This window comes from Camponotus vicinus, unplaced genomic scaffold, assembly GCF_025532165.1.
Source record: "Camponotus vicinus isolate PSW18456_S1 unplaced genomic scaffold, iyCamVici1.0 SCAF_2, whole genome shotgun sequence".
Classification (NCBI taxonomy): Eukaryota; Metazoa; Arthropoda; class Insecta; order Hymenoptera; family Formicidae; genus Camponotus; species Camponotus vicinus.
Genome location: NW_028141956.1, coordinates 15,927,138 through 15,939,686, shown reverse-complemented (window position 1 = coordinate 15,939,686; position 12,549 = coordinate 15,927,138). Strand labels below are relative to the sequence as shown.

General features: G+C 27.9%; 2 protein-coding genes across 5 annotated transcripts; both read right to left on the bottom strand.

Annotated features, from left to right (window-relative positions):
- Nucleotides 1–84: 84 nt before the first annotated feature.
- On the bottom strand, nucleotides 85–5,088 carry LOC145967264 (trypsin-1). Of its 2 annotated transcripts, none has more exons than XM_083091981.1 (6): nucleotides 4,805–5,088; nucleotides 4,199–4,295; nucleotides 3,949–4,111; nucleotides 2,269–2,483; nucleotides 1,051–1,253; nucleotides 85–861 (listed from the first exon to the last, which is right to left on the bottom strand). In XM_083091981.1, exons 1-6 carry the CDS (start codon nucleotides 4,892–4,894, stop codon nucleotides 679–681), a joined length of 951 nt encoding a protein of 316 aa, XP_082948107.1. In that variant the 5' UTR covers nucleotides 4,895–5,088; the 3' UTR covers nucleotides 85–678. The 2 variants fall into 2 exon arrangements, with proteins under 2 accessions (XP_082948107.1, XP_082948108.1); XM_083091982.1 differs by having other exon boundaries at nucleotides 2,269–2,471; nucleotides 4,805–5,087.
- A 504-nt stretch (nucleotides 5,089–5,592) lies between these two features.
- Nucleotides 5,593–10,675, bottom strand: LOC145967262 (trypsin-1-like). Of its 3 annotated transcripts, XR_014437326.1 has the most exons (7): nucleotides 10,305–10,675; nucleotides 9,343–9,463; nucleotides 8,845–9,007; nucleotides 8,353–8,561; nucleotides 8,010–8,261; nucleotides 6,869–7,749; nucleotides 5,593–5,924 (listed from the first exon to the last, which is right to left on the bottom strand). XR_014437326.1 is itself a non-coding variant. In XM_083091979.1 (6 exons), exons 1-6 carry the CDS (start codon nucleotides 10,449–10,451, stop codon nucleotides 5,917–5,919), a joined length of 900 nt encoding a protein of 299 aa, XP_082948105.1. In that variant the 5' UTR covers nucleotides 10,452–10,675; the 3' UTR covers nucleotides 5,593–5,916. The 3 variants fall into 3 exon arrangements, 2 of the variants coding, with proteins under 2 accessions (XP_082948105.1, XP_082948104.1); XM_083091979.1 differs by lacking the exon at nucleotides 6,869–7,749; XM_083091978.1 differs by lacking the exon at nucleotides 5,593–5,924 and having other exon boundaries at nucleotides 6,460–7,749.
- Nucleotides 10,676–12,549: the final 1,874 nt, after the last annotated feature.

Sequence of the window (12,549 nt, the reverse complement as noted above, 5' to 3'; positions counted from 1 at the left end):
AGTAGCTTAAAAGTCGAAATATAAAATAAATGTTACGAATTACGAATGTAATAAATATTACATTTTGTAAAAAATATACGTAAGTGCATTTAAAGATAATTTTTTATTCAAATTTTTATTACATTTTTATATAAAATATTTTAATAATAAACATTTTTTATAAAAGATATGACACTGGTAGCTTAAACCTACGATCTCAATCTCACTATTTAATTTCCTTGGTAGTAAAATTGAATATTTTAGCCTTTGGCCATATTTGAGCAATAATCAAATAATTATGTAGTATAATATTATTTCCACAAACATTTTTTTCTGGTAACATAATTAATATTACAATGATTTCTCTATAATATTATTTCTATTCATATATTGATTGTTTATGTCACTTAATAGATAGATAGAAGCGATAGGAAATAATAACAATAAATCGAATATAAAGAAAATGCGAAAATAATATTATACTATTATAATGTAATAATCAGAATATTTTATGTCTATCAGTTTCGAGTCTAATATAACATTCATATTGTCAAATATATAAATTATGCATAAAAAATATCGTCAGCGAGATATTATTTTCATCCTGAGAATAGGTTCAAAGAACATTCGGTAATATGCAAAAATCCTTTTGTTCGCTTTTCATCATATCTACCATTAAGGAGTGCCGAGTAATCATATTCAATTGTGCTCACAGAAACAGCCGTCCTTTGAATTCTTCAAAATCCAATCCATATATCGTGTGACTCTCGTGTATACACCTGGATAACCAGGTCGTGCGCATCCATTACCCCATGACACGACACCAATAAGTTCATATTTCTTGTCTTCGCGTTCCGCTACAAGGGGTCCACCGCTGTCTCCCTATAATGTAAAAGAATTATATCGCACACTTATATTCTATATATCTGCTTTAATATTTAATATTCTTAAATTGTAATTAGCTGCATTCTTATCGTATATTTATATGTTTTGACAATATCTTGTTTTGCTTTTCGTTTTATTAATCATATATTTCATTTTATTAATCATATATATTTCAGAGATAGTTACTTGACATGAGTCCTTTTTTCCTTCTAGGTAACCCGCGCATAGCATATTGTCCGAGATCATTCGGGGACTATAGCTGGTATTTCGACAAGCCTGAAGACTCATAACCGGAACTTCGACTTCCTGGAGAAGACAGGACGGTTTGCCATCTTCTTTTAATGTACCCCAACCAGACGCAATTGCATTTACTCCTATGTATTCATTATCTGAAAGATAATTCTACATTACATATTATAATAAATAATTAACAACTATAAAACATTGTGCATTCTATAAAAATAATAATGCAATTAATAAAAGATTCTTTTTAACATTTTAGCTAATTAATATTATTCAATTTAATATATAATTACACACATAGATATGATTAAAACTCTCATCGAAAAATTTATAACTATTTTTTTATTAAAAATATAAAATAAAAGTTATATGAAAACCATTTAAAGAAAGAGAGAATTTTTGGATATGAATCTATTATGTAATCTATTATTGGTGCCAATACGTTTGCAGTAAATATATTTATAAATGTACCATGTCACTGCACACTAACAAATTCAAAAAATATTATCGCGAGCGTTCAAAATGCAAATATAAGACCTCGATTTCAAACAGAAATCTTCATTATTACGCAATTATATGTATGCTTCGATGATACATATACACATTACAATCGAGAGAGGTACCCGTATATATTCTCTAATTTATGGCCGGCTATCGCGTAATCGTGGCATAATAAACATGACGGCTCGTCGTAGAGCGCGCATTATTGTTCAATATTACGCTCGATTATGAAAAATCGTGTTTGTTAAAATTAACAATTGTAGATACGCTAATTTAGTATCGATCAAGCATGAAATTATCAGTGTATGTCGAAGGTAGATATATCGATAATGCATTTGGCATATAAGATTGTGACTATACTATAATAGGCACATGTCTTCAGCAAAAATTATATGTCGTAATAAAGTTAGAAAGAAAAATCATGGAAATTATTAAAAATATATCGAATTAAGATTTAATAACGTTTATGAGCAGATAGTCATTTAATTCTTTCAATGCAATGAAATTTATAACAATATTTTTATCATATATCTCGTTATTTTATCGTATGTGTGCACGTATATGCATAATATGTATATATATATATATATATATATATATCTGTGTGTGTGAGTGTGTGTAGACATATTAATATAAAAAATATTAATAAATAATATTTACCCAATAATGATGGCAGACATATTGGTCGTATCGTGTCACTCAATGGCACTCTCTCATTGAGGCGAAGTAATGCGATATCATTGTCAAAATTCAAAAAACTAAAATCACCGGTCATGACACGTACCACATATCTGATTTCTGTTGGCTTTTCGATACATCTGTCATGTTCTCCGAAAGTAACCTTGATCATGAACCACATAAATCTGAAAATAAGACTAGAAAAACTGATCACATTCGCCTGGCAAATAAGATTGTGATGGAGAAATTTGTTCAAAACAGATGAACATTTAACAGGAAAATCTTAAAACATATATATATATATATATATATATATATATATATATATATATATATACAGGGTGTCCCAGACCACCCGTACACTCCTTTTAAAATGAAAATAAATGGGTTTTGTCCAAAATCGCGAACAATTTTTAAGTAAATCGGGTACGCTCTATCAAATGGTGATATTTTCAACTTTTGATTCCCACCGGAAATACGCCATCCGGATCGGAAGTTGAATTTTTTTAGGGGAACATGGTACTTTTTATTACAGATTCGAATTGTACGTGAAAAAATAAGAAACTTTTGTATCAAACGTTTTTTCTGAAAGTGCCTCTGTCAATCTTAAAATTGACCTTGAAAGTAACTGTGATGAACTTTCAATAATTAATATTTCTATTATTATTACAAAAATCGTTACATGGAATAGGATTTCTTTATTTAATTTACTGCGCTCTACCTCCTCACAAGTGCGTGAGCTCATGTTCAGGGACACCCTGTATATATATATATATATATATATATATATATATAAAACTGGATTATATTATATGTATATATAATAAAAAATGTATTTTTTGCAATTTTTGTCAGCAATATAAAATTTAGACTAAATTTCTTATAAATTTTTCAAGGAATATACTATATTATTAACATGTATATATTAATAAAAGTTATATTAGTAAGAAATATATTCAATAATACATAAATATTCAATAAATTATATATTAAGCAAAAATTTCAGATCTCTCTACACTTTAAATTTTTTCTTTTTTATTTTACTATGTATTGAATGTATAAACTAATTGTTAAAGAGATGTTTGTACCTATATGATGATTTATATTATTAAAGTTTAAGTAGGCAAAGTAAATTGATATGTGATTAAGCAAAATATTAAGCAAATTGTAAGCAAATCGTTAAGAATGGAATAATTTAGCTTCAGGATAGAGGAGCTAACGGCACTAAACTTTTCCTTATAGCGTGACACTAATTGAGGATGCAAATATGAAGTTCGACTTGTTTACGCATTTTGTAGTGAATCCAATGATAGCAATTTTATACACTTATATTAATTATAGAAATAATGTTCAATTTTCAATAGTTTCCTTTATGTATGTGCAAAAAGATAAAAAATAAACATATCTCCTATTGTAATATTATATTCAAGTAATAGAATATGTTAAGTTTTTTTTGTATTTATATTATATTATTAATAAAAGCCGATGTTAAAAATTCTTATTAAAAATATTAAAAATATTAAAAATATTTAAAAAATAATAAAGCATTAATATAAGGCTTTTATGACGAAAATTATATAGTAGTTGTAATTAAAATTAACCAGATCTTAATATTAATTTTATTTCCATTAAATATACGCAAAATTTATAAATCATACCTACCCCTTCACACAATGTGCGGCTGAGAGGACGTAACGATCATTTATTAATGTTCCGCCGCAATAAAACTTGTTTAGATACGATAATCTAACTACCCATGGAAATTCATTCATACTCGTTGTTGTACCACCAACTATACGACTTTCTTCGTTTCGTAGCCCACAACCTAAATGATATATTCTCTCTATAATATGTTTTCTTAATGTTGTATTGGCGAACAAAATAAATTGAGGAGCAAATTAAAGTTACTCACTACAGTAGCAAGGAGCAGGTGAATCATTAGAGTTAGTAGGTGGCTTATTACCAAAAAGTCCAAAGAAATTTTTCATTTTATTACTGAATGTCCCAGCCTAAAATCGAAGTGATTATAAATATTGAATGATCAATGTGCATTACTAATAAAATAATTTTGAAAATACAATCTAATTTTATTTTTATCATATATATCTTAAATATAAATATAAAGATATATAAATTTCTATTTATAGATGGATTTATAAATAATAATAAATAACATTGTCAAGAATAATAAGAAATAATAATATTTATCATAATTATTTTTAACTTTAGGAAAGAATTATACATATTCATAATTGTGCATACATATTTTTTTTTATTTCAGCAAAAAATGTTTATTTTGTTAAAGCTATTTAAGAATTATGTATTTGCAGTTTGGCAATATCTCGAATATAATCATGATAGATAAAAATTAAAATCGCTATTTCTTTAAAGAATTTTAATATTTAAACATGCAGATTTTTGTTTTCAAAGTTTCCCCTTACTTTGAAAATGGAACAGCAGTGACTGCATATTGTGCAAAGAAATTTATAAAGAATGTACACGAGAAAAATTTGTTTACCTGGCATTTTTCCATCGTCAAAAGTAGAATGAATAATAAACCTAAATAACGTAGAAGTTTCATGTTCTGCGACCTGATTGAACCCCTCATGAATTGATAATTGCACTGATAATGTGACACTTTTAATTCACTTTAATTCACTTTAAAGATTAAGATCTTAATGGAGATATTTTTGGGAGAAAGTTGCCACTTGGGCACTGTCAGGAACGAGTCATGGACATGTCCCTGACTGAGAGCGACTATCGTCGACGTCCTACGCTGACTGCGGAGGACTGAGGTCGAAGAGGTAATTGCTATTCCGGAAGGCAAGACGGGCACAGCCGGTCGGCCGGTACCTGACCAGTTCACGTTCATGTTCAGGGTCGAATCACGGATGACTGTTATTGACCGTCATCATGGCCACGATGGTATCGTCGATTATCATACTCGGAGTTATTTCAAAGATGTGATCTGTTTTGATGAATTTTGATATTAATAAACGTAACATCTTTTTTATGCTTTTTCATTCGATAAAATATAATATTTTTAATAAAGAGAAGTTTATATATATTAATTGTTTCTTTATTTTTTTTGTAGAAATTGGTGAAGCATGGATATTAAAATGATTACGTTAATAGGTTGATTAATTATTTCTTTCTTCTAATACAAAAATTAATTCTTTAGATAATTATATGTTAAGTAAAGATATATTACAATATTGCTAAGTATGAGGTATCTTTTAAAACAATGATTTTATATAGATTTAATTAATGTATACTATTACATATATTATTTCAACATGCCAGTAAGAATGCTTAATAGAAATGAAAAAGATTGCAGAAGAACAGGTTGTATGTGAATACTCATTTATATATTTTATTGTATGCACATACGCATTTTGTGCGTCAACCAGGAATAATTCGTATTAATGATATCTTTTGTCGAGTTTCGGGAAAAGAAAATAGTTTTATTATATAGCATAGATTAAACCCTGATATTTCCACTTTCGACTAAAATTTATAACGAAATTTATTTGTTTGCTATCGTACCCGATGTTGTACTATCTCTTAGAACTAGTTTCGGTTGAAGATCAGGTTCTGCAACTACGTCATCGTTATTATTGGCCATCGATTTTATATTTCTGCAAAAGGACATAAAAATTTTAAAATAATATTTGTACAATTTAGAGTTTTCTTTATTTATTATTAATATCGTAAAACTACTGATTGATAATAATTAAGAAATGATTGTTTTAATAAATAATACATGTAAAACATAAATATTTTAATATTATATTTTATACTATTTCAATTCCTTATAAAATTTGACTCATTGAGAACTGATTGAGCGTAAATGATAAGTTTTAATGAATCACACATGCACACACATCTAATTGTAAAGTATATTGATAAATTATATTTTATAAGATTTGACTTGTATGTATATGTAAAACAAATTATTATTGCAAGTATATTGCGGTTCATTCAAATGTACACAATGTTCTTTGAACTATCAAAATATTACTCTAAACTTATATATATGTGTGTGTGTGTGTGTGTGTGTGTGTGTGTGTGTGTATACATATTTCGAATATATTTCAAGTTTATATTATTATTGTATTATATGTTATATAATACATATATTATATATATTATAATAATATGTAAAATTACGACCAACGCTAAATTATGCTATTATGTACAAAATTGCATGTGCGAAGATGTTTTTACATTTGCATGCGTCAACTTTAGCCCGGTTTGACAGTGAACCGTTACCAGTTGCTGATTATTCCGGAAACGTTCGACCGCTATTCATACGATTGGAAATGCGTGATAGAAACGTGTGGAGCGAGTTAAGTATGGTTGTGCTATAAATCGTACAAAGATTATCAAAAATATTCCATACTCCATTATTCCATAAAAATATAATATATTTTTCATACTATTTATTAATATATAAGTGAAAATATAAACAAGTGCTAATTAATAACAATAATAATGGTCTACATGCAAGGAACTTTATATTAAATACTCCATTGAGTAGTTTTGAACTCAGTTTCTACGCAATTGTCATCAACATCGGTACCGTATTTACGGAAGATCATTTGGAAGCCAGCATGCATTGCATGCGGATATCTCCACCGGCTTCATTTGGTTAACAAATGATCATTTTAATAGTCGGTCCATCTCTGTAGCAATCGATATTGCATCTATTGAGTGAGGTTCCAGTAGCGGCATTAGGTGTGAGGTCTAGTTATCTCAGTAATTAAGAGCAATTTCCCGGAAAGCAAAAGACTCGGATTCGATTCCCGAGTCAATTATTTATGCCTTACAAAGATAAAAATTTATCTTGAAAAGAATCTTGTCCCTTCAATGATAACTTTGTTGCAGTTCTGTTTAACTGACAATGAGATATAACATCATTTATATCATAAATTTATTCATTTAATCTTTGTAATGATTTTCGTTTATTTAGTAATAACTTTAAACTTGCAGTTTCAAATTGTAGTATTATTAGTATCGAGAATTTCTGCACATAATTTTTGCAGTGATATATCTTTCTGTCCATATATATTTATTAATTGTCTTGCATTTTGTTGATTTATCTTGTATGATTCTTGTGTTTTAGTATTAAATGTCGATTTTTTGATATTCTCTCTTATAGGATATTTTGTTATATTCTTTGTAGTATCAGCTGATTGATTAGTAGATATTGATCAGATGTAAATCATGTATATAAAATGTACTTATTGCAGCACGTTTGACTGTGATCGCTATATGTGTTTTGAAATTTTATATACTTGAAATGCTTTGAAAATTTATATATTTAAGGTACAAAAGTAGATCTTCAATTGCATATACAGCCTTCCTTCATGTTTGTATGGATCCAATTGAGATATCGTGATACTCTCGTATAAACTCCGGGGTAACCAGGTCTACCACAGCCTACACCCCAAGACACTATACCTATTATATATGTATAACACACATAAGTTGTAGGCGAACAAAAATATTGCGACAGTAACGTGATTTCTACAATTTTGTTATATTTAATCACATAAATATAAAGTTATTTAGAGAAAGAATATTTTTTACGCAACGTGTGTTTATTTATTCAAACCTCACAATCAATAATTATAAATTAATAATTATATGTTTATAAAATTAAAAATATAACAATTAAAAAATATAATATAATTATCATAATGAATACAAATATATTTCACCTGCTATTTCAAGCTTATCTGCTTCCTGAACAAGAAGGGGACCACCACTATCACCTTGACAAGAGTCCTGGTTACCTCGGCCCGCGCAAATCATATTCTCAGTAATTCGATTTGCTCGATATTTCATTTTTCGACATTGCGTTAGACTGTATATAGGTACTTGTACCTCATGCACTTTTCCAGGCAACATTCCTCCCTCCGATGTTCTACCCCATCCCACTACTGTTCCTTCTTTTCCAGCAGGATCATTTCCTGTATATTATGGATAATATATTAAGAATAAATACAAGAATATTTAATGTGTTAAAGAAGATCACTATTAACTATTTTATATCCATATTACCTGATTGAGGTAAACATATCGGTCGAACTTTCTTTGAAAATTTCACGGATTTGCGTAATTTTAATAAAGCCACGTCATGATTATAGGAATTCATATCGAAATTCTTATGACGTATTACAACACTCACTGCTCTCATAATAGGAACTCCATCAGTGTTTACGTATTGATCATAATCGCCAAGTATTACGCGAATCTTTGAACGCTTCAATCTAATATGTTAAAGTTAATTTAATATTAATAAATTAATTTATGATACAATATGTTCAAGGAGATCGAAATATTAATAAAAAACCATTTGTTGCACGGTTAAGATTATATTATATTAAAAATGGTATAGTACTTTTAAAAATAATGTTATTTTTAGTAATTTTTAAATGTTTTTAATTCTTATTACAATATATTACAATATTTTGTTTTATTGTTAATTATATAGCAATTTTTTTTATTACATATATACATATATATATATATATTGAAATAGAAAATATGTACCTGCGTACGCAATGAGCAGCGGTAATTACATAATCGTTGTTAAGCAGACTAGCACCGCAATGGAAACGACCATCATATACTAGCCTTGCAACCCAGGGATATTTATTCGGTAGCGTAGGACGCCCACCAACAATTCGATTTTCTTGATTAAATAAACCGCATTCTAAAAATGATACCAGATAGATATTTTATTATTTTATTATTTTATTAATTTTAGATATTTTACAAAAAATTTTAACGTAACTTTATTTATACGTATAAAGAAGAGTAGATAAAATATTAAATTTATAAAAAATTATCATTTCTATGGTAAAAATAAATTAAAAGAGCATTGTATTGTATGCATTGTATGCTTATTGCATTGTACAAGTTTTTCTGCAAGATTATAATGTAATTGTAAAAGATAAACTATAACATTTTTATATTTTTATTAACAATTAATGATATTATTATTATTATATTAGAAAAAATCAATTTAATTCATAGAAAAATTCTTACCGCATGTGCAATTTCTTAACTTTTCGTCATCCGTTTCAATATCAGTGGCAATGTCGATACCAAATAATTCATCAAATAAAAACCTTCCGTTACGAGTTTGCGAATTATTCAAAGAATTTTCCTGAAAGCAATATGCAAATGATCGGCGCTAGTCAAGCGCACTCACTTTCCACCGCAAATACGACATAAAAGATGAGAGAAAGTAACCATGATCAGAATTATAGGTCAAGGTCTAAGCTGTCAAATTGTCTTCGGTATTGACTAACTAAATATCTCGTAAGCATTGCGTGCACGTAACATTTATATGTATTCTTTAATGCGCTGATGCATAATTTATCCCAATTGCTAGAATAAACGAGAATGAAGAAATCCCATTTTATATTTCATTAAACCTACTGCACAATATGGCGTTTTGTAAACAATTAATTGCTAAATGAAACCAAGTTATAAGCACATATTTATAGAATTTGAAATTTATAAATATTTAACACACTTTTTCTTTTTCTTGTCTTTTTTTCTGTATACACAAACGTTATAAAATATATACAAATAAGTACATAAATATAAATAAATTTTATAAAAAATGTATATATATATATATGTATATATATATAACTTGTTTTATTTTAAAGAAAAAATTAAATTAGAGACAAGATATCAATGTGATATATTTTCTATGTGTATATGTGTATGTGCGTGTACATGTATACAAATAAGTTTTACTAATTGTTAGATTAATTACATAAAATTTTTTTACTGAAAAGATAAACTGAAAGGTATAATGAAAGGTTTTTCGTAAACTAACAAAAAAGTCAGTAATATATGTATGATTATAACAACTATTTATAACAACTCCAATTTCATAAAACCATGCCACAAACACAAATACATGCATAAAATTTATTTTTTACATAATCTCTTGCTGTCTTGAAATTTTTTATCTCCGTCGAATTAGTACTCACAGTAGAGATCACTGATGCTATTACACTATTTCGATGAAGTCGATGACTTTTGATTGGCAGTACGTAGAAAGTGATTAAGATCGGGATCAAAATCTTGTAACGAAACACGTGCAAAAACATTTTCCATTTGTCATTCACAAATGTCATTCAAAATTATGAATATGCTCTTCTTTTTATCGATATAGCACTATACACCATGCATTTCTCAGGATCCCACAAGAAACATGCATTATATTGCACACGTACGAACATTCGGTGACAATTTCGCTCTCCAGCACCGTCCTTTTCGTTTCTGTGAATTTTGTGGAGAAGCTGAGATGATACTCGACTCCGTCAAAGATGACCGTCGTTCTTGCACGCTTTCACCTTAGTTCCACAAAGAAGTTGAACTGATCGACCGAGAGCTAGCCGGTCTTTATGGTTGCGAAGAAAGTTCTTCTTTCACTATCGGTCCGCTACCATCGCCCCAGTCCCATTCAGTACATACGGTACAAATGTTGTAAATTTTCTCAGTTTGGAATCAGGGGAAATGACGGCGTGTTTTTTTATCTTTGCATAAAAATGCGAAGCAAAACTCCTCCAAAATTTTCACTATGTACAATATTTCCGTATGTTGTTTCTTATATAATTGAACAATTTTCTTCATTTCTTATTTTTTTTCGAATAATTCATTATTAAAATAATGTTAAAGAGAGAAAGGAGAAAGAGAGAGAGAGAGAGAGAGTGTGTGTGTGTGTAATTTTAATAAAGTAATCAAATGTATCAAATGACAATTTTACAAATTATTATTTGTATATTGTATAATATTGTTGTATATCAGAAAGTTTTATAATAATATCCCTTTTTATTTTTAATTAGATATTGTGTGTTCAAAGCAGTATATATATCTTTCAAAATAAAAAGTCAAATTTTTTAGCTTTATTTAAACAATTTATAGTATGTAATATTATAATTAAACAATTGATATTATGAAATTTCAGTTATTATCTAATGCAAAATAATAGCTTTTTGAGTTAAATATATTTCATCACTTTTATTAAAGATGTATAATATGAATAACACTATCACCAACTAAGAAAAGTAAGTACGTATCGTGAACTAAATACATATGATTATTCGCGCGACATCTCCTCTTGTATGTGACAAAGGTTATATAGAAAATAAACTGAAAGAAATCATTGAGAGAGGAGGTGAAAGGTCGAGTCTTGGTATTATAGAGTATCTGTTAGAGAGCTTCGTCTCACTACAATATATCACACGTACATTGCTTTTACCATGCAATTCACTTATCCCCACTCAGAATTTGAGACACGCTTTCGTGTGAAGTATACAGAAAATTTCTCTTTCGACGGCAAGAATGTTGTCGAAAGGGGAAATTTTGTTAAAAATTTTACATGCCTGCGCAGCGAAGATATTTTGGAATAATAAAAGCATATCTTAAAAAAAATGCTAATAGTAGTGATAAAGATCAATTAAGTTATAATAAAACACATTTCGAAAATATAAATCCAGAGTTTTTCTAATTTATTTCGGACATTAAAAAAATAATGAGAAAAATATGTTAAAAATATTAAGCATAAAAATATATAATATTATCACTGATTGTGAGAGATAAGTATTGGCATTTAAATATTATTTGGAGCACTTAAAAAAATAAAAATTACAGATAAAATTTACATACTTTCTTTCTCTCTCTTTGTCTCTCTCTGCGTTTTTCCTTTTAATTGAGCATATTTATTGCACTTTAATTCGGCAAGAATCATTGGTAATGCGGTCCGCAGGTTTCACTAACCCACATTCACCATTGAAAGCAAAACGTCTGAGACTACTGACCCAAATTTTGCGTATTGCTTGTTTGTCTGAATATTTAAACACTGCTGTTTATTTAACACATGTTTTTATTAATTATTTTTATTAATTATCAACATAATTACTATTTATTGCTCCTTTCATGTAGTACAATAAAGATTTAAAAAATTTAAATTATTCTAATTATCTCATTAATCTTAACAATACATAAAATAAAATAAAAAATTCTACAGATATTGGCTTGTAATTTAATCCTACCACCGCTTTCTCATATTTCTTAGATTTTTTGAATTAATACAATTTATGTTGAATTTTACAATTAGTAGAGATTTATAGAGTGTATTAAATATTTACGATGTAATATTTCTATATATTCTAAAACATTTAATTTTTTTATGCTATTATCTTCTTTTATCGTTTTCTAAATAAATAAAAA

Bases quoted from the DNA above. Each gene is read 5' to 3' on its own strand.
- LOC145967264 (XM_083091981.1), bottom strand. From the start codon at position 4,894: ATGAGGGGTTCAATCAGGTCGCAGAACATGAAACTTCTACGTTATTTA. The intron at 4,296-4,804 runs GTAAACAAATTT...CTTCGATTTTAG, and splicing joins TGACGATGGAAAAATGCCAG to GCTGGGACATTCAGTAATAA. The intron at 2,484-3,948 runs GTAGGTATGATT...CAGTTTTTCTAG, and splicing joins GCCGCACATTGTGTGAAGGG to TCTTATTTTCAGATTTATGT.
- LOC145967262 (XM_083091978.1), bottom strand. From the start codon at position 10,451: ATGACATTTGTGAATGACAAATGGAAAATGTTTTTGCACGTGTTTCGT. The intron at 9,464-10,304 runs GTGAGTACTAAT...TATTGCTTTCAG, and splicing joins TAGCATCAGTGATCTCTACT to GAAAATTCTTTGAATAATTC. The intron at 8,562-8,844 runs GTACATATTTTC...TTAACATATTAG, and splicing joins GCTGCTCATTGCGTACGCAG to ATTGAAGCGTTCAAAGATTC.